The 23,134-nt window shown below is 39.3% G+C and overlaps 2 protein-coding genes across 2 annotated transcripts; both read right to left on the bottom strand.

The window, feature by feature from the left end:
* Window positions 1-11,979: 11,979 nt before the first annotated feature.
* Window positions 11,980-15,349, bottom strand: LOC107727181 (acidic mammalian chitinase-like). The gene is made up of 12 exons (XM_016536966.1): window positions 15,343-15,349; window positions 15,227-15,271; window positions 15,110-15,136; window positions 14,751-14,955; window positions 14,498-14,554; window positions 14,242-14,407; window positions 13,871-13,995; window positions 13,629-13,752; window positions 13,352-13,534; window positions 13,160-13,276; window positions 12,930-13,062; window positions 11,980-12,550 (listed from the first exon to the last, which is right to left on the bottom strand). The coding sequence occupies exons 2-12, from the start codon at window positions 15,249-15,251 to the stop codon at window positions 12,297-12,299; spliced, it is 1,416 nt and encodes a 471-aa protein (XP_016392452.1). The 5' UTR covers window positions 15,252-15,271; window positions 15,343-15,349; the 3' UTR covers window positions 11,980-12,296.
* A 2,661-nt stretch (window positions 15,350-18,010) lies between these two features.
* On the bottom strand, window positions 18,011-22,124 carry LOC107727185 (acidic mammalian chitinase-like). Its single transcript, XM_016536969.1, has 12 exons — window positions 22,111-22,124; window positions 21,875-21,920; window positions 21,742-21,771; window positions 21,319-21,523; window positions 21,096-21,152; window positions 20,272-20,437; window positions 20,053-20,177; window positions 19,847-19,970; window positions 19,576-19,758; window positions 18,780-18,896; window positions 18,574-18,700; window positions 18,011-18,478 (listed from the first exon to the last, which is right to left on the bottom strand). Exons 2-12 carry the CDS (start codon window positions 21,897-21,899, stop codon window positions 18,270-18,272), a joined length of 1,368 nt encoding a protein of 455 aa, XP_016392455.1. The 5' UTR covers window positions 21,900-21,920; window positions 22,111-22,124; the 3' UTR covers window positions 18,011-18,269.
* Window positions 22,125-23,134: the final 1,010 nt, after the last annotated feature.

The following is a 23,134-nucleotide window of genomic DNA, read 5'->3' as shown; positions in this document are numbered from 1 at the left end:
TCCATGCATTAAATGAAGAATTCTATCCCATAAAACAAGTTAGATGACAAGATGACAAATGTGTTGGGTGGCAGCCTACACTGTGCAATTACATTCATGTTAGCCGTTTGTGAGGGTCTGACCCAGGCTCAGAGCTTGATTCCTTACTCATCACCAGACAGAAATAGGTTGGTGGGCTTTCCAAAACAGAATCTCTTTCCAAAATTAATAGTTTCTGTGATGCTAGTGACTTGTTTAGTTGAGGTTGAGGTACTCTTGGGAGTGATGTTGAAAGTGGTGGTGGCAGGAGGATAAGCATTTTTAATCATCTAAGGATCTTATTATGCATCCAAGGTCATCCACATCAAGGGTGCCAACAAAATTTTATTAGCCACCCTTTGCAACTTGGTACAGACAGTTAATTAGGCTCATTAAAACTTTTCTAAGTTCAAAAAGTTATTTGTCATCACACTGATAAAGTCTAATTTGTAAGGATGGTTTCCCTACAGTGATTCAGGCTGTAGGATTGCCGAATGACTAAAGAAACGTTATCAGCACGATGGTATAAAACTGTACATTTCTAGTCTATTACTGTTACGGGGCTGACGAGACGTGAGACGTGCGGATCCATGTGCGAGCTCCAAATGGCCCTTTTGATATGCAAGATAGGTTTGGGACAGGAAAGCAGAAGTCTTTGATAATTTTTGACCCTACAAATTGATAAATGCCTGGAGACACTTAATGTGTTTTGTTATTGATAAGAAATCATATTTGATAAGAAATCACCCACAAATGAAATTTCTATCATTATTTACTCACCCTCATGTCGTTCAATATATTTTGAAGAATCATGCAGGTGTTTTTACATGTTTGCAAGTGCATCACTGACTAAGTGAATGAATCATTCACTCTGAGAAACTGATCAGTTCGGTTTATTGAAAAGAAATGGATTACTAGAACAATTCTTTCACTAATGATTCATTCAGCTCAAGTTCATCTCAAGTTCGGCTCTGCTCCTGTGCTCGGATGAATGTGACTCGAGGGACCAGTGTACACATGCATAAAGGAGAGGGCATCCCAATACAGAACGAATGGACAATCAAATCAATATATACATAACATTTTTGTTTGTTTTACAACTGGCAATTCCCTGGAGGTTTGTTGTTTTGAATGAGTTACGGTCATTTTTTTTCTCATTTTAACAATAAAAAAGCTACCGAGAGCCGTAGCTATTTCTTCGTTTGGATATGTGAGAAACTGATCAGTTCGGTTTATTGAAAAGAAATGGATTACTAGAACAATTCTTTCACTAATGATTCAATCAGCTCAAGTTCATCTCAAGTTCGGCTCTGCTCCTGTGCTCGGATGAATGTGACTCGAGGCACCAGTGTACACATGCATAAAGGAGAGGGCATCCCAATACAGAACGAATGGACAATCAAATCAATATATACATAACATTTTTGTTTGTTTTACAACTGGCAATTCCCTGGAGGTTTGTTGTTTTGAATGAGTTACGGTCATTTTTTTTCTCATTTTAACAATAAAAAAGCTACCGAGAGCCGTAGCTATTTCTTCGTTTGGATATGACAGGGGTGTCCTAACTCTGTCCTGAAGGGCCACTGTCCTGCAGTGTTTAGCTCCAACTTGCCTCAACAAACCTGCCTGGAAGTTTCTAATATGCCTAGTAAGACCTTGATTAGCTGTTCAGGTGTGTTTAATTTGGGGAGCTAAACTACAGGACAGAGGCCCTTCAGGAGCAGGATTGGACACCCCTGGGATTGTCACACTACTGTGCAGGAGGAACGAAGGAGACGCGAAGTGGCATTAACAGTCTTTAATATTAGAAACACAGGGATTAATCCACATCAGGAGAACACACATGTAGGGGAACATAGTAGACCTGACAGAGACAGAATGCTTAGTCTAGGACCTATATACATGACGAATCGAGGGAATAACAAGGAACACAGGTGCACAGAATCACTACTCAGACAAAACGAGACCAGGAACAGGAAAACCATATATGGGAAGGAAACACGGGAGAAATTGGGTAACGAGCACGTGGGGAGGGAAAACACAACACAACACAAAACAGTCCATAATTCTGACATTACGTGCGCCCTGGAAGCTGGTGCAGGACAGGGACAAGAAAGGCCTCCAAGGTGGATCAGGGAGCTAAGGAAGCCATGGCGGAGCAGGGAGTTCAGGGGGCCATGGCGGAACAGGCGGAGGAAGGAGCCAGGGAGGAAACAGGAGGAGCCAGGGCGTATCAGACGGAGGGAGGAGCCAGGGAAGAAACAGGAGGGACTTGGAGCATATGGCGCCAGGTGGGACCCAGGCCACAGCCATAATGACGACCCACGTTGGAGCCGACGGAGGGAGGAGCCATGGAGGAGGAAGGGCTGATGACTCCAGGGGGCCGACCACCGGCGGTGGAGCAGGTGGCGGAGGAACCAGAGGCGGAGACGGAGAGCCGATGAGCCAGGGCGACAGGGAGGATCCGGAGGGCCAAGGCAGAGCAGATGGCGCCGGCGACTGACACGGAGGTGTGGATCCGAAAGGCCATGGTGGAGCCGGAGTGACAGAGGACTGAGGAGGAACCGGCGGGATGAAGGAGCCTGATGGAGCAAGAGGGACGAAGGGACAAGGCGCAGCCGGAGGAATGGAGTCCCGAGGTGCAGGATGGCCGATGCCAGACCAAGGCGGAGCCGGAGGGACGAGGGAGCCCAGCAGAGCTAGTGGACTGCTTGGCCACGGCGGAGAGGAGGGAGCTAGGAGCCATGGTGGAGCCGACCGGTCCACGGGCCGAGGCGCAGTCCGGGGCTTAGAGGCTGGAGGTGGAGTCAAGGGACACTCCAGCCATGGCGACGCTGGAGGATGGCAGTCCCGCGGAGCTCGCACCGTGCTGATAGTGGGCTGAGGGCGAGCAGAGGGGCTGCCAGACGACAGCGGAGGAGGAGGCAGGAGCGGTTGGGAGAGCGGGCATTTGTGAGCCACCGGGCTTTCAGGACTGAACTCAGGAACGGGAGCCCTCCCTGGGCTGGACATGGAAACAGGAGACCTCACTGGGCTGGACTTGGGAACCGGAGCCCTCTCCGTGAAGGACATGGAAACCGCAGCCCTCACTGGGCTGGACATGGGAACAGGAGTGATAGAGGGCTCTGGATGGAGGGAGGAAAGGGGCCAGATCAGCATCCCAGTCGATGAGGTCCCCTTCTATAACCTCTCCCTTGCAGTCCAGCAGTCCCAGATCCATTATCAGCTCACCCTCAGCCACGGTGCAGGGGGCGGAGCTCCTCTCCGCGCTCTCACTGTCCGCGGCATTCTCCCTCGTGGGGGGCTCTGTTGCCGGCTCTCGCACCTTGACTGACATCACTTGCAGCTCCGGCTCCACGGCCATCCGTTGCTCTGTCGCTCCATGAGGCGGAGGAGCAGGTGGCGGAGGAACCAGAGGCGGAGACGGAGAGCCGATGAGCCAGGGCGACAGGGAGGATCCGGAGGGCCAAGGCAGAGCAGATGGCGCCGGCGACTGACACGGAGGTGTGGATCCGAAAGGCCATGGTGGAGCCGGAGTGACAGAGGACTGAGGAGGAACCGGCGGGATGAAGGAGCCTGATGGAGCAAGAGGGACGAAGGGACAAGGCGCAGCCGGAGGAATGGAGTCCCGAGGTGCAGGATGGCCGATGCCAGACCAAGGCGGAGCCGGAGGGACGAGGGAGCCCAGCAGAGCTAGTGGACTGCTTGGCCACGGCGGAGAGGAGGGAGCTAGGAGCCATGGTGGAGCCGACCGGTCCACGGGCCGAGGCGCAGTCCGGGGCTTAGAGGCTGGAGGTGGAGTCAAGGGACACTCCAGCCATGGCGACGCTGGAGGATGGCAGTCCCGCGGAGCTCGCACCGTGCTGATAGTGGGCTGAGGGCGAGCAGAGGGGCTGCCAGACGACAGCGGAGGAGGAGGCAGGAGCGGTTGGGAGAGCGGGCATTTGTGAGCCACCGGGCTTTCAGGACTGAACTCAGGAACGGGAGCCCTCCCTGGGCTGGACATGGAAACAGGAGACCTCACTGGGCTGGACTTGGGAACCGGAGCCCTCTCCGTGAAGGACATGGAAACCGCAGCCCTCACTGGGCTGGACATGGGAACAGGAGTGATAGAGGGCTCTGGATGGAGGGAGGAAAGGGGCCAGATCAGCATCCCAGTCGATGAGGTCCCCTTCTATAACCTCTCCCTTGCAGTCCAGCAGTCCCAGATCCATTATCAGCTCACCCTCAGCCACGGTGCAGGGGGCGGAGCTCCTCTCCGCGCTCTCACTGTCCGCGGCATTCTCCCTCGTGGGGGGCTCTGTTGCCGGCTCTCGCACCTTGACTGACATCACTTGCAGCTCCGGCTCCACGGCCATCCGTTGCTCTGTCGCTCCATGAGGCAACGACTCGTCGGCCGCGGCAAGCTCGAGCTCTCCTTCAACGGTGGGCTCGGGCTGATGCTCCGTGCAGCGGGGAGATGGTGGGCTGGGCTCTGGGTTTGGTTGTGCTCTGGATTGGATGTAGATCCTCTCCAGACACCGGATGATCTCTTCCCTCCAGCTCATTCCGGTGGTGTCTGGGAGGTCTATGGGGCGGTAGTAATTAGCTCCGATCCAGAACAATGAGTTCAGCGCAGCATTGTCGAACGCCGTAACCAAGGCGAGCTGGCTGTACTCAACCGCATACTCCAACAGGGAAAGGTCTTTGCGAGCGAGGGCGGTGAACCTTGCGGCGAGGGGATCCATAAGGGAAACAACAGGGAAAACAGAAAACAAAACACTAGGAAAAACGCAGAAAACAAACAAAGGGAAAAACGCAAGGTAAACGGTACCAGTCGGGTCTTCTGTCACAATACTGTGCAAGAGGAACGAAAGAGACGCGAAGTGGCATTAACAGTCTTTAATATTAGAAACACAGGGCTTAATCCACATCAGGAACTTGGAGAACACACATGTAGGGGAACATAGTAGACCCGACAGAGACAGAATGTTTAGACTAGGATTTATATACATGAAGAAACGAGGGAATAATGAGGAACACAGGTGCACAGAATCACTACTCAGAAGAGACCATGAACAGGAAAACCATATATGGGCAGGGAACACGGGAGAAATTGGGTAAAGAGAACGTGGGGAGGGAAAACACAACACAAAACAGTCCATAATCCTAACAGGGATATGGTGTAATATGCAAGGGCAAATGATGCACGCATGCCATTTCCCTTCATAAAAGCACTTTTTGGGTAAGAATCCGTTACTGTCAGTTTGATAGATTACCAAGTTATGTGCTTTGTATTTGAGCATTAAAAAAAAAATCTTTAAAAAGTCAAAAATTATTTTAAGTGTTTTAAGTGTTTAACCTTTATATATATATATATGTTTCTTTTATCTGGCTTTTGGTTTTTATTTTATTACTCCTATTTTTATTACATATGTCTACTATTTTATATATTTTTAGTTGTTGTTCTGTACTTGTTATAAGTTCATGTTCAAGTTGTTTGTCGTAAATAAAGAAAAAAAAGTAATCCAGTGGATTATTAGCCAGTTTATCAAAGTGTATTTGGGTAAATACATGTTTTGGAAAACTAGATTTTTTTGCACCCTATTTAAAGCTTTAAATTAGATTTTAAAGTGAAATTCCAAGGATATAAAACTTGTCATGTATATATTAATTTGAATGATGACCATAGGCTATTACCATGCAATATTTTAAATACAGGCATCATCAACACTTTAGTTAGACACCTGAATTCACTGATCAACCCATATTACATTTTTACATTTAAATGATCTCTGCAAAGACCTCTGCACATAGGTTTGACCCCATAAAAGTTTGATGGACACCCTCCAATTAGTTGCCAAATATTTGATTAGATATCAAAGATGAAGTAGCATTTTTTTTCTTTAGTTAATAATTACTATGTCTAGAAAAAAGAAATAAGTTTAGGAACACCTTCACACAACGACTACCAAACCGATAAATGTGTTTCTTCAGTGTGTTGATTGTCTTATTTATGTGTATATACAAAATTTCTCATTTTGTATGTATTTCAGCTTGTCAGGTGTTCAGTGCCATTGCTGCCATCCACAATCCAAAGTCATGCAGCATAGGTAAATGAGACACTATAAATTGCCCATAGGTGTGAATGTGTGTGACAGTGTGTGAGTCCTGCAATGGACTGGCCATCCGTTCAGGGTGTACCCCGCCTGTGGCCCGAGACCCTGGGATAGGCTCAAGATCCCCGCGACCCTGCAGTGCATAAGCAGTATGGAAATGGATGGATGAATGAAATTGTAAATTCTTTAAGCAGAACATTTTACCATATTAAAGTGTAAAAACTTAATTGGTAAAAACCGTATTAAAATAACAGACATGTTGTCATTCATGGACAATTTACTACAGCAGGCCCAATTTTTATCTTATCTATGTATTTAAGCTTTACACAAATTGTGCTGAACAGTACAAAGGTATTTTATTTCCACGTTATTGCCATTTCAGTTCATAGTTTACTGGAGATACCATATCTTAGACCTTCCTCATTAATTCTCACATGATGGCATAGATAACAAACTCCTAAAAAAAAACAGGGGTTTTGATGTTCGTCCTCTCTTTTTTCTTGAGGTTCCCCAGGTAAAAAAACACCTATATTTCTATAGTGAGAATTCAGTTTAAAATATTTGTTTTGGCATTTTGTTTATTCTAACTGAAGAAACTATTCTTTATTTCTTATAGAAAATTAGGGAAAAAATAGGGAGACTTACACTTATAGCAGGTAAGAAATAGTACACACTACTAAGTGCAATCTAAAATACACTAGTGTGTTTTATAAATTCTTTTATATTTGTCATTTACATAATATCATTGTATATTTTAGGATTGGACTTGGTGCTCTGCCATGTTGGTGAGTCACTGAGTATTTATCAGATCACATTATCATATCAAACCTCTCTTTTTAATGAAATATCTGTATATGATTGCAATGTTGAGATGAGAGAGACAAGTTTAAGGAGTGCATTTTAGTTTGTAAACGTATTGTCTAAGAGCTTCTTTGTGTATCAATATCCAGCTTTCTCCATGGAAATGGGCTGTTACTTCACCAACTGGTCTCAGTACAGACCTGGAACTGGAAAGTATACACCTGCAAATGTCGACCCTTTCCACACACCTAATCTATGCTTTTTCAATCATCAACCAAAAGAACGAGCTTGTCACCTATGAGTGGAATGATGAGACTCTATACAAGGCCTTCAATTAACTCAAGAACACGTATGTATTTAGTTAAAATATTATGTAAAAAATATGTTGAAATACCAAAAAAGTAAGAAAGTAGCACTGCAGTTAGACATGCTAACATGAAATCAATATATATTGTTAAATATTATGAAAATATCCTAAAATATCTCCATCAACCTCACAGAAATCCCACTCTTAAGACTCTTTTGGCTGTTGGTGGATGGAACTTTGGTTCAAAAATAACTATACAATAAAATATATATATAATAACAGACTAAGCAAATTTGCAACTAAATATGGAAAATAGCATATTTCACTTTTTAAAAATTAACTCCTTTTGTTTTTCACAGAAAATAAGCAAAGATAATGATATAGTTTTATGAAAGAATTTTCAATTTAGAGCAAATGATCTGTGAAAAAAAACAAAACAAAAATTTTTACCTATACTAACAGTGTCACTAAAAGGTGAAGTGTGTAATTAATAAAGAAAGATATATGTATATATATATAATATATATATATTTTTTTTTTCCTTGCGACTGGTGCAAGTACACTGCTCCACATCCACAATCTCACTCAAATGAAAAACAACACTCCAAAGCAAACAATTTTCAAAGCAAAACAGAAAATATGTATGTGTGTCCTTCCTGTGTTCTCGGTGTTGGATGATTAAAGATTATTATTTGAGAATTCTCCTGCGTCTCCGCATTCCTTGCTCCTCGCTCCAAGGCAGTAGCAGAACCATGACAGAACAGCGGACCAGCAAACAGTAAGCTGGGAGTTCTGCGGGCTCGCCGCGGCGACGGCTTTAGATGACGCCACCATCAACTCGCTGTTCTGGCATGGGGCCAATTACCATCGCTTCGTGGACCTCCCAGATACCACGGGACTAAGCTGAAGGGAAGGGATCCTCCGGTGTATGGAGAGTGTCCGGCCCCGAGCCAGAACCACCCAACCCAATATCACATTAGCTTGATGGTCAATGTCTTCATTCTATCTGGGTGTAGTTTGTAATTGTAAGTACCTCTTTTTAAATGACTTTCTTGGTCATTTTCTCCTCTCTTTAAAGAAGTGAATAAACTGACGAGCCAGAACCAGCCCGCCGGCAGTTCCGATGTCAAGCCCCCCGGCCGCGGTTCACTCAAGCCCGGTGGCCACGGCTCACTCAAGCCCGCCGGCCGCGGCTCTCTCAAGCCTGCTGGCTGTCGTTGACTCAAGCCCGCCGGTCACCACAACGACAAGCCCGCCGGCCGCCCCGTTCACCCGTAACCAAAGGAGGAGGATGAGGAGAAAAGGACTGTTCTCTGCCTTCATCCTAGCCCCAGAGCTCGCTCCAGTGTCGGCTCTAGCCCCAGAGCTCGCTCCATTTTCGGCTCCAGCCCCAGAGCTCGCTCCTGCGTGGGCTCCGGTTCCTGAGTGTAGCCCATGGAGGGCTCCTGTCCCCGAGTTTAGCCCACGGAGGGCTCCTGTCCCCGAGTTTAGCCCAGTGAGGGCTCCAGCCCCCGAGTTTAGCCCAGAGAGGGTTCCAGCCCGTGTGTGTCCTTCCTGTGTTCTCGGTGTTGGATGATTAAAGATTATTATTTGAGAATTCTTCTGCGTCTCCGCGTTCCTTGCTCCTCGCTTCAATGCAGTAGCAGAACCGTGACACAGTGACACCGTGACTACCAAGTAGTGCAATGAGAATATTATATATTATATCTTCCATCCATTCATTTTCCAAACTGTTATATTATATTACTTGAAATATTAAAAAAACATTAGAATAAAAAAATTAACATATATAAATGACTACATATATAACATATTAATTATTACATGTATAGAAATGGACTGAAACTTATAAAATGCTGTATAAATATTGATCATTGTTATTTAATTTGTTGCATTATTTCATCTTTTATAAAACAAAATGTCATCTTTCATCTCATGTTGCCTGCAATACATAACAAATACAGACATTATTTAGTTCCAAAAAGAACAACATGAGGGTGTGTAAATGAAGACATTATACTGGCTACCAATTCTGTATTGATTATAGAATATTGCTATTTACTTTTAATGCCTTAAATGGTCTAGTTCTTTTGTAGTCAACCAATCTTCTACCACACTACAATCCATCACGCTCTTCAATGTCAAAAAACTTTAAAAATAGTACCATCAAAGTCCACTAAAGGAGGTAGAGGTTTTTTTATTTTGCTCCTAAACTCTGGAACAGCCATTCTGATAATATCCAGTGCTCAGTCACACTCTCTCAGTTTAAATCTAGATTAAAGACGCATCTTTTATAGTCAAGAATGAACATAACACATCTCACAGCTTTGTAGTTTGTGTTTGTGTGTACAGCAATTACATCTGGTTAAATTTGTGCATCTGATTAATCTTTTTTGTTTTCCTGTTTCTATGTACATGTAAATGTACATGCTACATGATGTTACTAACCATATAACTTGTATTATCTCATAGCTGTCTATTACTACCATATGGACATTAGTTTGACAGTAGTAACCCATCTCTGACTGATAACAGAATACTTCCTTATTATAACACTGAAACATGCTTTTTCTGTGAATGTGCTTTGAAACTATATGCTTTGTGAAATTAAAATTGAATACAACATAATTGTAAAAAAAATAAATAAAGAATAATTTATACAATAATTTGCTGTAAAGTTGCTTTGCAATGATTTGTATCATGAAAAGCGCTGTACAAATAAAATTGAATTGAATTATACATTTGAAGATTAATTTATTTTAATTAAATGACTATAATATGGGTGACGACAAGCACCGATTCTTTAATATATTTTAGACTACACTAAAATGTCTAATTTATTATAGTCAGAAACCTCAATTCATAACATCCATTTGCTGCTATAGATTAAACCTGATTAAATTCTTCATTCACATTACTTCATAAGTATATTTTTTTCGCAATGGAAGGTGACATTCATAGGTTTGCTCAGTGAAGACATAAAGGGATCAGTATACACTCTAAAAAATGCTGGGTTAAAAAGGGACAAACCCAGCTATTGGGTTGTTAGTAACCCAACCGCTGGGTCAAAACAACCCAATTGCTGGATTTGTCCCTATTTTACCCAGCACTGGGTTGTATTTAACCCAGCATTTTTTAGAGTGTAATTGAACACATAAAAGTAACACATTATCAAGCTAAATAATCAAAGGTCTTGGTTACCAGCTAAATAGCATGTTTCTGCATAAGACATAAACTGGAGATGTAACAGGCAATAAATTAATCTCACTAGGGTGCTTATTACTTTAAATTTGTAAGGGTCAGCTATACCGATTGGCCCATTTAGCAAACTAGGTTTATGACTTAAAGTCTTTATGATATTTATCAGCAGTCTAAATATCAGCAAGTATAGTGGGGAGTTTTAGGAGGTTGTTGTTGGGTTCATTGGATTTTAGTTTCTTTTCATGCTGTTTCTGTTTGTTTGTGTTCTAATAGTGCTGTTCAGTGAACTAGCTACTTGTGGTGTTTTTTTCTTTTCTTTCTTTTTTTCTTTTTCATGCTTGACGTATACTTTAAGTATGACTGTTTGTAATGGACCCTTAACACATTTCCAGAGTTCTCAGAAGCAGAAATTGTCATAGTTTGGTAAACTTCTATAGTGGTGAGTGGAAACCACAACAGATACAATTTTTGCATTCCAATTTGCTCCAATAGCAAAAGAAAAACAAATCATGAGAGTGTTTCTATGCCTTAACAAAAGATGAAAAAATATCAAGAGATTGATCACAGTGGTCAGAAGAGAGAAAGATGTCAAATTTGTTGGCACTCACTCAGCCTTATTAGAAACACTCATGCAACAGCATTAACTAGTTTTCTGAAAGTTATTGCCAGTAATATAACACAAAATATAGTGTTATAAATGTATAATAAAATCTTTTTAAAATTGAAAATATAAAAAACTGAACTCTTTTGTGAAAAGGGTCCATTTATGTGAAATGTCAAAGTCTTTTCAAGTAATAGTATGACAGACTTTCATTTACTTACAAGTCCAAAATTGCCATTCTAAAAACCAATATCCCTGAGGAAACCTAAGGCTGGACAACACTAATTCCATTCCTGGTTTTTGGACAACAAAATAAACAACTGTTCTTCTCCTCTCCTAAAATTTGCTTCAATTTAGCATATCGAGAGAAAAAAAATATATTACACTTACTTTCAGACTGCACTCTTACTAAATTGTTGGCAGCACCATTTAGCTGGACCAGTGGGAAGAGCAGTAGGCCTACTGTTTACACAGTACAACTCAAGTTCACTTCCCATGCTTGAATCAATAAATGAATGATATCACATGTGGTTCTATTTTTAGTTTGTGATTTCACTTGTTTAACTTGACTTCAAACATGAACTTACTTCTGTGGCAGCTTCATATAATCTAATCACGAACTCTTAACATACCAGAATGTTACCAAAAATTCAGCAGAAAGGTAAACTTAAAGATAATTAGTGCATGAACAGTCATAAATTAACCAAGATTTGTCATTTTAATCCTCTTATATGAATATCTGCAGTGAGTCCATTAAAATGTCCAATGTCCTGAATATTTCTTGCCCCAAATTGTAGTTATTCTGCTTGAAATGTTGAAATCTGTTTTGCTTATTCTAGCATATCATGCAAACACTAATCAAATCATATGTTTTTTTATTGATCCCATCATGCATTCTGTTTCAAATGTACGATGATTTAATCAAATGTAACCAGAATCTCTTTTAATGGTGGTTGCAAGTTGTTTATTCATATGAGTTTTTAAATCTTTTTAAGTCGTGTACACTGTTTATAAATGATGCGCTGTAGAGCAGTTGTACTAACACCAATCACATGAATAGATTTACAGGGGATTTATTAAAAAACAAGAATTATACAGTTTCAAAATACACTCAAATGAAAAAAAGCACATTAAGAAAATTTTGTTCAGTCCACACTAATTTTCTTTAAATAAAATAGTCATAGTCGAAAATGTTTAGTTTTGATTCTTCTTGTGTGCTTATGCAAATTTGTAGTGTCCTGTTCGACACTTTTTTCACATTAGTGATCCCTTAATGTTTAGGCCAGTCACAGCACTTACAGCTGTTATCAAACACAGTGCCTGGGCCACAGTTATCCATGTAAGTATTGCCTCCTGCACAGTTATAGAATTTGTTGGGGTCTTCAGGGTGAGGATAGAGTCCATCTGGCTTTCCATTACAGAATCCTGGTCCTGGAGCATGAGTGGTGGTGGTGGTAGTTGTGGTGGTTTTCGTGGTTGTTTGTCCGGGTTTGACAGTGGTGGTAGAAGGCAGAGGAGGCAATTCTGATAAAAAATAAAGGCATGTTGGCATTAGCTATGGAGCTTTTTAGCTTTTCCTTTGCTTAACACTTCAGCAGCGCTGTGTTTTATTGAATCCAAACATGGCAGGTGTAATTGCCATCTTGTAATCTAAGTTAGTCTGTGAAGCTTGGTGGCACTACCACCTACTGATTCTACAAACCATTAAAAAAAAGCTTATAACCTTCCATAAATTCAGCCTGGTCTAAAGATTCCTTGACTTACATATTAACTGAAGAGTACAATGTTGACTATTTTACCAACGTCAGCCATAATAGGTCTACTTGTCTGCCGTTTTGAATTTTTCCACAAACTACCTGAGCAGCTTGAGGTGAACAGCACCACCTGATTAGCAAAGACTTACCGATATCCAGAAGATTGCGCAGATGGCCCATGAGAGGATGGTTGCCCTGATTACAGAACTGTCCAGCAAAGTCATCCAGATCAAGCGCCCAGACAAATGCTCCACCAAACTTCTTGTCTTTCAGATAACGGACCTATTATTTGAATAAAAAAGAGTGAGTTGCTAGTCAGTTGCTGACACATGCTGACAATGAAACCTAACTACAGTAAAGTCTCAAAAGTCAAAATCACCTTAGTTTCGAAGCTCTCCTTGGTGTCAAATCCAACCCACTCGCTATTCTTTGTGGCATAAGGCACCTTCTGATCCTCAATCCATTGGAGTGATGTTCCCTCTAGGAATCCACAGATCTATACAGATATTGACATTAATTGACAGCATTGTTAGGCTTTAATTAATATATTCCATTAGTTTTGAGCTCCCACCTCATAGTAAGACCAGAATCCAGCCTCGCGAGTGTAGCTTCCAGCCGAAGCAGGTCCACTAGCTGGGGCTCCGACGTCAGTATCTGCAGATGTCAGACGGAAAGTGCGACCGTATGTCGCGAAACCCATTCTGAGTTTCTCCACAGGGGTACCGTTGTCCCTCCAATAGCGCATAGCGAAGTCCTGAATGAGGAGGAGAGTTGGCATTTTAAAATGGATTCATTTGGGAGGTTTGAAAAGCTTGTGGTAAATTATATTACAGTATATAAATTCTTACGATATTAAAGTAGATCAGGTCTCCCTCATCCTTCGAGCCTTGGTACAGGGGGCTGTTGTGTCCTGTGAATCTTTCCCAAGTTCCATGGAAGTCATAAGTCATCACATTGATGAAGTCCAAGTACCTGGGAAAAAATAATTACACAAATCAAGAGGGGTCTAAACCATTTCATGCTAGTGTTTATTTTTACCTCAATGTTCTGCCAATTTGTAAATGGCATGATTCAGTGTCATCATACTTACTTGGCAACTTCTGCAATCTCGTATCCATCATCAATGGTCCCTTTACCAGCTGCTACAGCAGCAGTCAGCATCAGTCTGGCTCTGCCAGTAGCTTTGCCCTCAGCCTCATAGGCCTCAGTAAGTTCCTGCAAAGAAAAACATAGATAAATATACATGAAAAGAAGTGAAATGAATCAACACTGAACTGACTTGAGCTGAATAATGACACTACTGTCTTCAGCTGAGCTGCCCATCGCTGAACTGAATCAACACCTAACTGAATGGAGCTGAATAATGTATAAACTATTGTATAAAGTTCTATATAAATAAGGGTTACTTGACTCGCACCACTATACTTGTTTAAAAAGACACTGTATTACAATCAGACCCACCTTCAACAGCAGTGTGAATCTTTGTTTGTCTTCAGGTGGACTTCCTCTTGATCCAGGGTATTCCCAGTCTAAGTCCATACCATCAAATCCGTAAGTTCTCAGGAAGTTGATGGAAGACTGAATGAACTTCTGACGGTTTGCAGCAGTGGACACCATGATGGAGAACCTGAGATGAATTTAATGAACAATCTTAGATGTTTTTGCATTTCATATGACAACATAAAACTAAACTTCATCATTTTTTCAGAATACTTACTGTGTTGAACCAAAGTTCCATCCACCAACAGCCAAGAGAGTTTTAAGATGGGGGTTTCTGTGAGGATAATAGAGATATTATGATATATAGTCGTGACAATATATAGCGATTTTAGGTTAGCATGCGTAACTGCATTTTTATTTATTTATTTATTTAGCTTTTAAACTTATTTTGGTAAATTACCTCACAGTCTCACCAAAAAAATCATAAATGATTTGAGAAATTGTGCATTTGAAGTGTAACTAATACATACGTGTTCTTGAGTTCATTGAAGGCCTTGTATAGAGTCTCATCGTTCCACTCATAGGTGACAAGCTCGTTGGCATAGCTGACCATTGCAAAAGCATAGAAAATGTGTGTGCAAAGGTAAGGGTCGACATTTGAGGGCATATATTTTCCAACTCCAGGTCTGTACTGAGACCAGTTGGTGAAGTAACAGCCCATTTCCATGGAGAAAGCTGGATATGGATACACAAAGAAGCTCTTAGACAGGACATTTTGAATTTCCCTGTACAGTGTTAGTCATTTTTCTGATTTGAACATCAGTTATTAATAGTTTATTCAAATGAATGCGATACAATTGTATGATGCAATGAACACTCAATGACTCACCAATGTGGCAGAGCACCAAGCCCAAACCTATAGAAAATGCAATGATATATCATGTAAATGACATGTATGAAAGAATGAATAAAACACACTAGTATTTCACTTATTTCAACATATTACCTGCAACAAGTGTAAGCTTCCCCATTTTTTTTATTTCCAATTGCTCTGTAAATAACAAAGGAGAGTTTTAAACTAAAAGCAGAAATAAAGATTTTAAGCTGAATTATCGGACATACCTGGGGTGCCTCCAGCAAGAAAAATATAAAGAGGAACTCCAGGACCCCTTGGCTTTTATAGCAACTGGGTGTTGTCTAAGCCATATGGGATGATTTATTAGGATGGTATAAGATATGGTATCTCTTGTAAACTATGGACTGAATTGACAATAATGTGCAAGTAAAATACCTTTGGCCTTTTCAGCACACTTTGCGTGAATCTAAAATCATAGATAAGATGAAAAATTGGGCCTGCTGCAATAAAATCTGTGCAACATGCCAATATGTCTGTTGCACTGATATGAAATTAGCAGGGGATCTATTAACTTATACATATTGAAGAATATTTAGCTGGTGCCAGATATGCATTTACTTTTGTAAAAAGTAATTATAAAAGGAAATGACAATGTGTGACAAATATAAAGGAAAATAACTACTCCACAACTGCTCCTCTGAGGCAATACTTTTAGTAAAAGTATAAAGAGATCTGCATCTATATGTTAGCCCTTGTATGAAGGTATTGCTGAATATAAGTATTTCTATTAATAGTAATTGTTATCCTAACTATTCAAAATGTTACTTAAGCTGTGATATCTAATACATATTTGGTATCTGCATGAAATGTTTCAGCACACAGTGCAGTTTTCAGCACACCAAACTTTTATGGGGTCAATATTATTTAAAGAGGATTATATAAGTAATTTATCTTTACAAGGATAATTGTCTTATATAAGATTGGTGTGCTATCAGAAGCACATAATAAAGTGCTGTGGTGCATTCAAGGTTATCACTTCAGAGTCACCATTATATTCCCCCAATGTTTTGGAAACCAAAACCAAACAGACAGTTAAATTGCATTCTCGATAAACATTCGCAGTGTCACATTTGTCCTCATATTGTCATAAACCAGGAATGTATTAAACTGTGTACAATCTTACCATTAAATTAAAAATATAAATGAAGTGAATAAAAATATAGTAAAATATTTATAATAAGAACTAAGATGTGAAGATGTTGAAAGAGAACATCAGTGCTGTATAGCTCACTGGTATCTTATCACTGGTACATTGTCATGTGATCAGTGTGAAAAAGAAGAAAGAACATTACAGAAGACAGAAGATATGCCGTAAAACAACCCTTTGTAACTGTATAAAAGAGATCTTTCAAATTAGTACTTTAAAAAGTTATTTTAGATTTTAAAATAACTTTCCATATTTTAAATTTCACAAGTATAGAGTTTTTTTTTTGAGAAATTAATACTTTTATTCAGCACACATTAAAATGATCAAAAGTGACACTAAGGACATTTATAGATAAATATTGTTCTTTTCATGAAAGAACCCACTAGGAGTGATTGCATCTGAAAATTCAGCTTTACCATCACATGAATAAATTATATATTAAAATATATTAAAATAGGATAAGAGGTAGTTTTAAATTAATAATAATATTTCACAATAGAACTCCACTGTATTTTTTATTAAATAAATGCAGCTCTGATGAGCATTAGAGACTTTAAAAATGCTAATGTACGTTTATTGATTGTTTGTTTCAATAAGTGGTAAATTGCATTAAACCTTACATGTATAACTAACAATAAAAGCATACTTTTAATAATGAAATGCATATTCTTTATTAAATTATTGTACTGTTTTGTCACTGATATATCAAAGACACTTGAACTGCATTAGGATTTACTGACAAATCAGATAAAAAAGGCCAAAAGTTTCTACACCACATATGTATTTACAGTTAAAAAAAATCTAGCTAAACTTGTGCCAACTCAGGTGTCCCAGATATCTGCCGGTAGTTTATCAACACAGCTGTGTAATATAAGAATAAAAAAAAAAAATCATAATATTTCACAATATAACTCCTTTACTGTATTTTTTATTAAATAAATGCAACCCTGATGAGCATAAGAGACTTTCAAAATGGTAGTGTATGTTTATTGATTGTTTATTTAAATAATTGGTAAAATTACATTAAACCTTACATGTATAACTAACTATAAAAACATACTTTTAATAATGAAATGCATATTCTTTATTAAGCTATTGTACTGATTTGTCGCTGAAATATCAAAGACACTTGAACTGCATTAGGATTTACTGACAAATCAGAAAAAAATGGCCATGTTTTGTGAAAAGTTTCTTTGTATTTACAGTTAAAAAAAAATCTATCTAAACTTGTGCCAACTCCGGTGTCCCAGATATCTGCCGGTAGTTTATCAGCTTAGCTGTGTAATATAAAAACAAAACAAAAAAATCTAGGTCCATGTGTAACATTATCAGAACAGTCAGTCATTATGACCTGGTAGGCTCTTCAAGTTACTTTGGCAAGCAGAATTACACCAGAGGGCACAACAGGACCTTATAAATTTGAGAAGGATACACAGTTCACTGAACATTATATTGTTTGGAGTAGATAGACACTATACTAATTGAGAATACCGTATGAAGATGTGGCCTGATGGGTGGGGCTCATAATATGACATGTTTAATGATGGCTCTTCTTCATATCTGTCAAGTTTATAAGTATCCTTTACTATATGTGAGACTTCACAGTTTTATAAAGCTAGTCATACATTATAGGGTTGTCACTATCTTTATTTTATTTTCAGATGATCAGTTTAAGGAAAAGGTAATAAGTCAGACTGCTTTAAATATTTTTATTGAAATGTTTTTGCTGCATAACAACAAGAGAAAACTAGACTGTACTGAACAGGACATTATGATTTTTCTTTAACTAAATGTGAGGAAAATATGACCAGCACCTTAACAAGACAACTCCATACTGTTTTGCATAAAATAAAAATGTCTGTCACTTTATTTTATTTTTTTTCAAATGATGATCTTGGATAGTTGGAAGCAGAGGTAATACATCACAAAAATAGGAGACTGCATGGACATCTGTATTGAACAGGAGGAGTGGATTTGAACTTACGTTCAAGGCCATTCACAACATTTACAATCATCAACAAAGACCAGACCAGGCTGGCATTTATGCAGGTATGTGTTTCCACGGAAACATTGGAAGTAAGTGGTTTCGTCAGCAGGGTTGGGGTATAGCCCATCTGGTTTGCCAACACAGAAAGAGGCGATGGGGTCAGCAGTAGTGGTGGGACGTGGCGTAGTGGTGGGTTTGGGTGGGAAACCTGTGAATAGAGATTCAGCGTCACATTAATGCATATAATAGAAGACAGAATAAATGCTGTGGTCTTTTTCTGCATTATAATCGCAAAGTGTTTACCTAGTGCATTGCGCAAATGGTTGACAAGAGGATAAGCTCCGCTGTAGCAAAAACGACCAGAAAAATCGTCTAAATCTAAGGTCCACACTGAGGCTCCGCCCAAGCTCATGGAGTTCAGCCACTGCACCTGTTAAAGCAATTAGGAAAAGTTTGTCGGAAATTCATCAAACATCTCATTGCGTTCTGGAAACCAGTAGTTGATTTACCTTAGCAGCAAAACTTTCACGGTTGTCAAATCCAACCCAAGCCCTTCCTTGAACTGCATAGGGCACCATCTGCTCATCGATCCATTCAATAGTGACACTTGATTCCATGGGGCAAATCTGTGAACCAAAAACAATCATAACCTTCATCACCCAAAGCTTACACAGATTATGCAAACCACAGTGTGTTTTCTGTGGTAAATAACTGGCTCCTGAGAGCATAAAATGCTAAAACTTGAGATACATTTACAAACCAAACACTCATCATATTGCAGTTACTTTTTCTATTTTTGTTATTTCAATGAAATGAGTTCCACAAGACCGAACTGCAATCTCTAACCAACAATGTAACTGTATTCCTGAATGAATCGTTTGAGCGAATGATTCAGTGACTCACTTATAAAGGCTGTTTGTTACTTGTCGCCACCTAGTGGCGAATCAATGCAACATGCAAGAAAAAGTCACTGACTAAAGAATAATTCACAACAGTGTAATAACTGTTGTATAATAAACACTGAACCTTGATAGTAGTGATTTACTTAATGCGGTCTGAATAGATGTTTTATAGCAGTAGTTCTCAACAAACCCCTTGCATTTTGAAATGTACTATTATGTGTAGTAAATTTAGTAAATTATAATATATATACATGTATATAAATAATTTTTTTGCATATAATGTACAAAATTATTAGTATACAAATTTCGTGCCACTTGATGTCTAACGGAAGACCTAGTTTTTAAAGCAAAACCAGTTGAGAACACTTGTTTTCGATCATATGTAAAAGTAGCGTGTTAAAACCTCATAATAGGACCAGAATCCTGCTTCGCGTGTGTAAGGGCCGGCGTCAGCAGGGCCATTGGCTGGGGCCCCGAGACCTGTTTGCGAAGTGGAGAGCAAGAATGTGCGTCCGTATGTGGGGAAGCCAAGAAGCAGCCTCTCAGCATGGGCTCCACTGCCCAGCCAGAATCCCACAGATGAGTTCTGGAGAAAAGAGCCATTAATGTGCTAGGAGATCTTACAAATTATACTTTGAATTGATGCATTTTGAATGTAAGGGTTTTGATCTTACGATATTGTGGTGAATGATGTTTCCAGTGTCCAAGGAGCTGCGGAAAAGGGGGCTGTTGTGCCCTGTCATGGGGTCCCAGTGGCCATGGTAGTCATAAGACAGGATGGTCAAGAAGTCCAACAGACTATAACGACCGAAAGAAGGAGAAAGTAAAAAATAGGCAAACATATGTTACTGTAGTTGGATTATAATACAGCAATACTTACCCTGAAATTTCAGCGACCTCATAAGCACGCTCAATAGTGGACTTGATGCCGGAAACTTTGCAGGAAAGAATCAGAGGAGTTTTCTTTGTGTCTATGGCCTCCTGTTCAACAGCTTCTCTCAGTTCCTGAGAATTGTCATACAATAGAAACACAGTCAGACCCCAAGTCATATTTTAATGGAAATGAACATGCCTGATTTTAACACTCTAGCTTGCTCACCTTGAGGAATGTAGTTAACCTCTGTTTGTCTTCTGGTGGGCTTCCATTGTGACCTGGGTACTGCCAGTCAATATCCATACCATCAAATTCATGGAGACGCAGGAACAGCAATGCAGAATGGATGAAAGTCTTGCGGTTTTCTGGAGTTGACACCATTCTGATGTATCTGAAGTGCAAATAAAGCAGAGGTGTAAAGAGTACCTAAAAGTCATACTTGAGTAAAAGTACAATAAAATAATGTTGCAGTCATGTCCTCATCTCATATATAAAACACCTGTGATTCACAAATACTTAAGGAACTCGCATTCACATAAAGTAGCCTTGTTGAAAAGTTTGGGTGAGTAAGCGCAAAACACATAAGATGCAGTACTTTCAGTGACCTGTAATAGGCAGTATCATGTCTTTTGTAGCAGAAATAAACTGCTGCAGAAAAAGCTAGGTCCATGCAAAATTTAATGTGTAACTGCAACACTCATTTCAAATGTAGTGGAGTAAAGAGTACAGATACTCATTCAAAAATGTAGTGAAGTAAAGAGTAAAAGTTGCTAATATCTTTGATACTCAGTACAACTACAAAGTACCCAAAAAGATACTCAAGTACAGTAACTAATTACATTTACTCCAATACTTTACACCTCTGAAATAAAGGCATACAGTACATGTGTTATATGATTCAGTAAATCTTGTTTAATGTGTTGGCAGGTAGGGACTTATATGATTTAAATGACAGTTTATATATATTTTGTGTATGTTTTTTATATTATAGTGTACAGTAAAGTTTATGTCATATATTTATGACTTGCACAGATATATGTTTCACTTACGGACTGACGCCATTGACCAATCCTCCAACAGACAGCATGGTCTTCAATGTAGGATTTCTATTAAAAAAAAAAAAAAAAGTCAATTCGAAAAATCAATCTGCCTAATTTTTCAATCAGTGTAATTAAAGTGCATTATCAAAAGGTCTGATTTAAATTGTGTAATTAATCAAGGTTTATAACACACTGCATTGATTGTTTTGCTATAGAAACAGCTTTTGCTTACACTGTCTTCAGGTCATTCAGTGACTTGTACAGCTCGTTATCATTCCATTCGATGGTAGTGATTTGATTATCATAACTGATGGATGCCAGAGCATAAACCACATGTGTGCAGAGGAATGGATCAATGTTTTCTGGCAGGAACTTTCCATTGCCGGGTCTGTACTGAGACCAGTTGGTCATGTAGCACACCAGCTTTGTAGAAGCCACTATCAGAAATTCAGATATTATTAACAGCTCACAAATACACATATATTTTTACTCATCATCTTGGAATATTTATTATGAATGTTGATGCATTTATTTTATAGTTGAATTACTGAAATAAATGAACTTTTCCACGACATTCTAATTTATTGAGATGCACCTGTATATATCTGACATATACTGTATTTTGGGTAATGAAAAAGTTATTGAAGGTTCTTACCAATCTGCACTGTAAGCAAGATGCCCAGTGCTATGGGAAAGACAATATGGTTATGCATAAAAATAAACTAAAATATAATTTATTGTAAATAAATCAAATTCAAATTAAATTAACAAAAATATATGAAGAATACCTGCTAAAAGAGTTAATTTAGTCATTTTGGTCTTTGGTCTTTGGAGCTGGAAAACAAAACTAATAATACAATTAGCAATTTCACCAGCATGTCTTAGCAAGTTTTGCTCTAGTCAAAGCCTTTCCATACCAGAAATGGTTGAAAAATGAAAAGTAGTGTGCGCATATAAACATTAGTTAAAAAAAAAAAAAATACACTAATGAATGAAACAGAAGCTGAGAAGCTGCTGTCTTTACCTGTATCAGCTGCACCCAGAATGCCCAGTTTGGTGAAAACCTGTTCATGATCATATATACTTATACATTATTAATAGTTCCAAAGTACAGGTGATAAGTGCTAACCTCACTAGAATTGGGCAATAAAATTAATAACGAGTCATATAACGCATGTTACGGTAAGGTTTTATTATCTTTGAGATTGATATGAAGGTTCGTTTGAATTTTATCAATTCCGATTCCGATTCCGATTCTGCTTATCGATTCCGATTCTTTTTTCGATTCCCAGTTTCGACTCCAATGTGATTAAAAAATGATATCAAACATTTATCCTGTGTCTCTTTTTTGCAAAACATTTATTGGTGCTGAATACCACGAACAAAAATCTACAGGCTACATAAAAACTGGACTCTTTAAGAGCTGTTTGTGTGCAAAATAGAACTGCATGATTCTGGATAAATTGAGTTTTTTCTTTTTTCTTTTTTTTCCCCCAATGGAAGTTGTGGTTCTTTCATGATCATGAAGAAGAAGAAAAAAACATTAGACAGCTAAACAAAATCACATAAACAACTTATGAATAAATGATTCAATGACTCACTCAAGATGTAGCCTACTTGTTTAATTACTGGATGAATCAGCGTTCTTGAACGAATCTCTTGTATGATTCAAAGACAAATACATTTTACCAGCCCCTTTTCGCCACCTACTGGCATAACAATGTAATCGATAAATCTTCATTTGAAGTGTCAAAACTTTCAAAAGGTGATCTACTCTATTTTAATCGCTACCGTACACATCAGAGTTTATATCTGAACTATAAACTTTTATCCCAGTACTTCTGTGATTTGAATGTTTGTAACGCAGAAATAATGATACTGTGTGGCTGAAAAGACTTTGAAGCTGTTTCGTTCATGACAGATGGCAGCTGCTTTCTTTAGGTCACCGGCAGCGCGAACGCAAATTTAAATGTTCAAATCACACTGATGTGATCGTGCGCTACACGGACGAACCAACAAGTGATAACAACATTGATCACACACATCAA

Source organism: Sinocyclocheilus rhinocerous, unplaced genomic scaffold (genome assembly GCF_001515625.1).
Source record: "Sinocyclocheilus rhinocerous isolate Xijiao unplaced genomic scaffold, SAMN03320098_v1.1 scaffold6, whole genome shotgun sequence".
Taxonomy (NCBI): domain Eukaryota; kingdom Metazoa; phylum Chordata; class Actinopteri; order Cypriniformes; family Cyprinidae; genus Sinocyclocheilus; species Sinocyclocheilus rhinocerous.
Note: the sequence above shows the minus strand (reverse complement) of the source record. Positions and strands in the feature narration are given on the sequence as shown.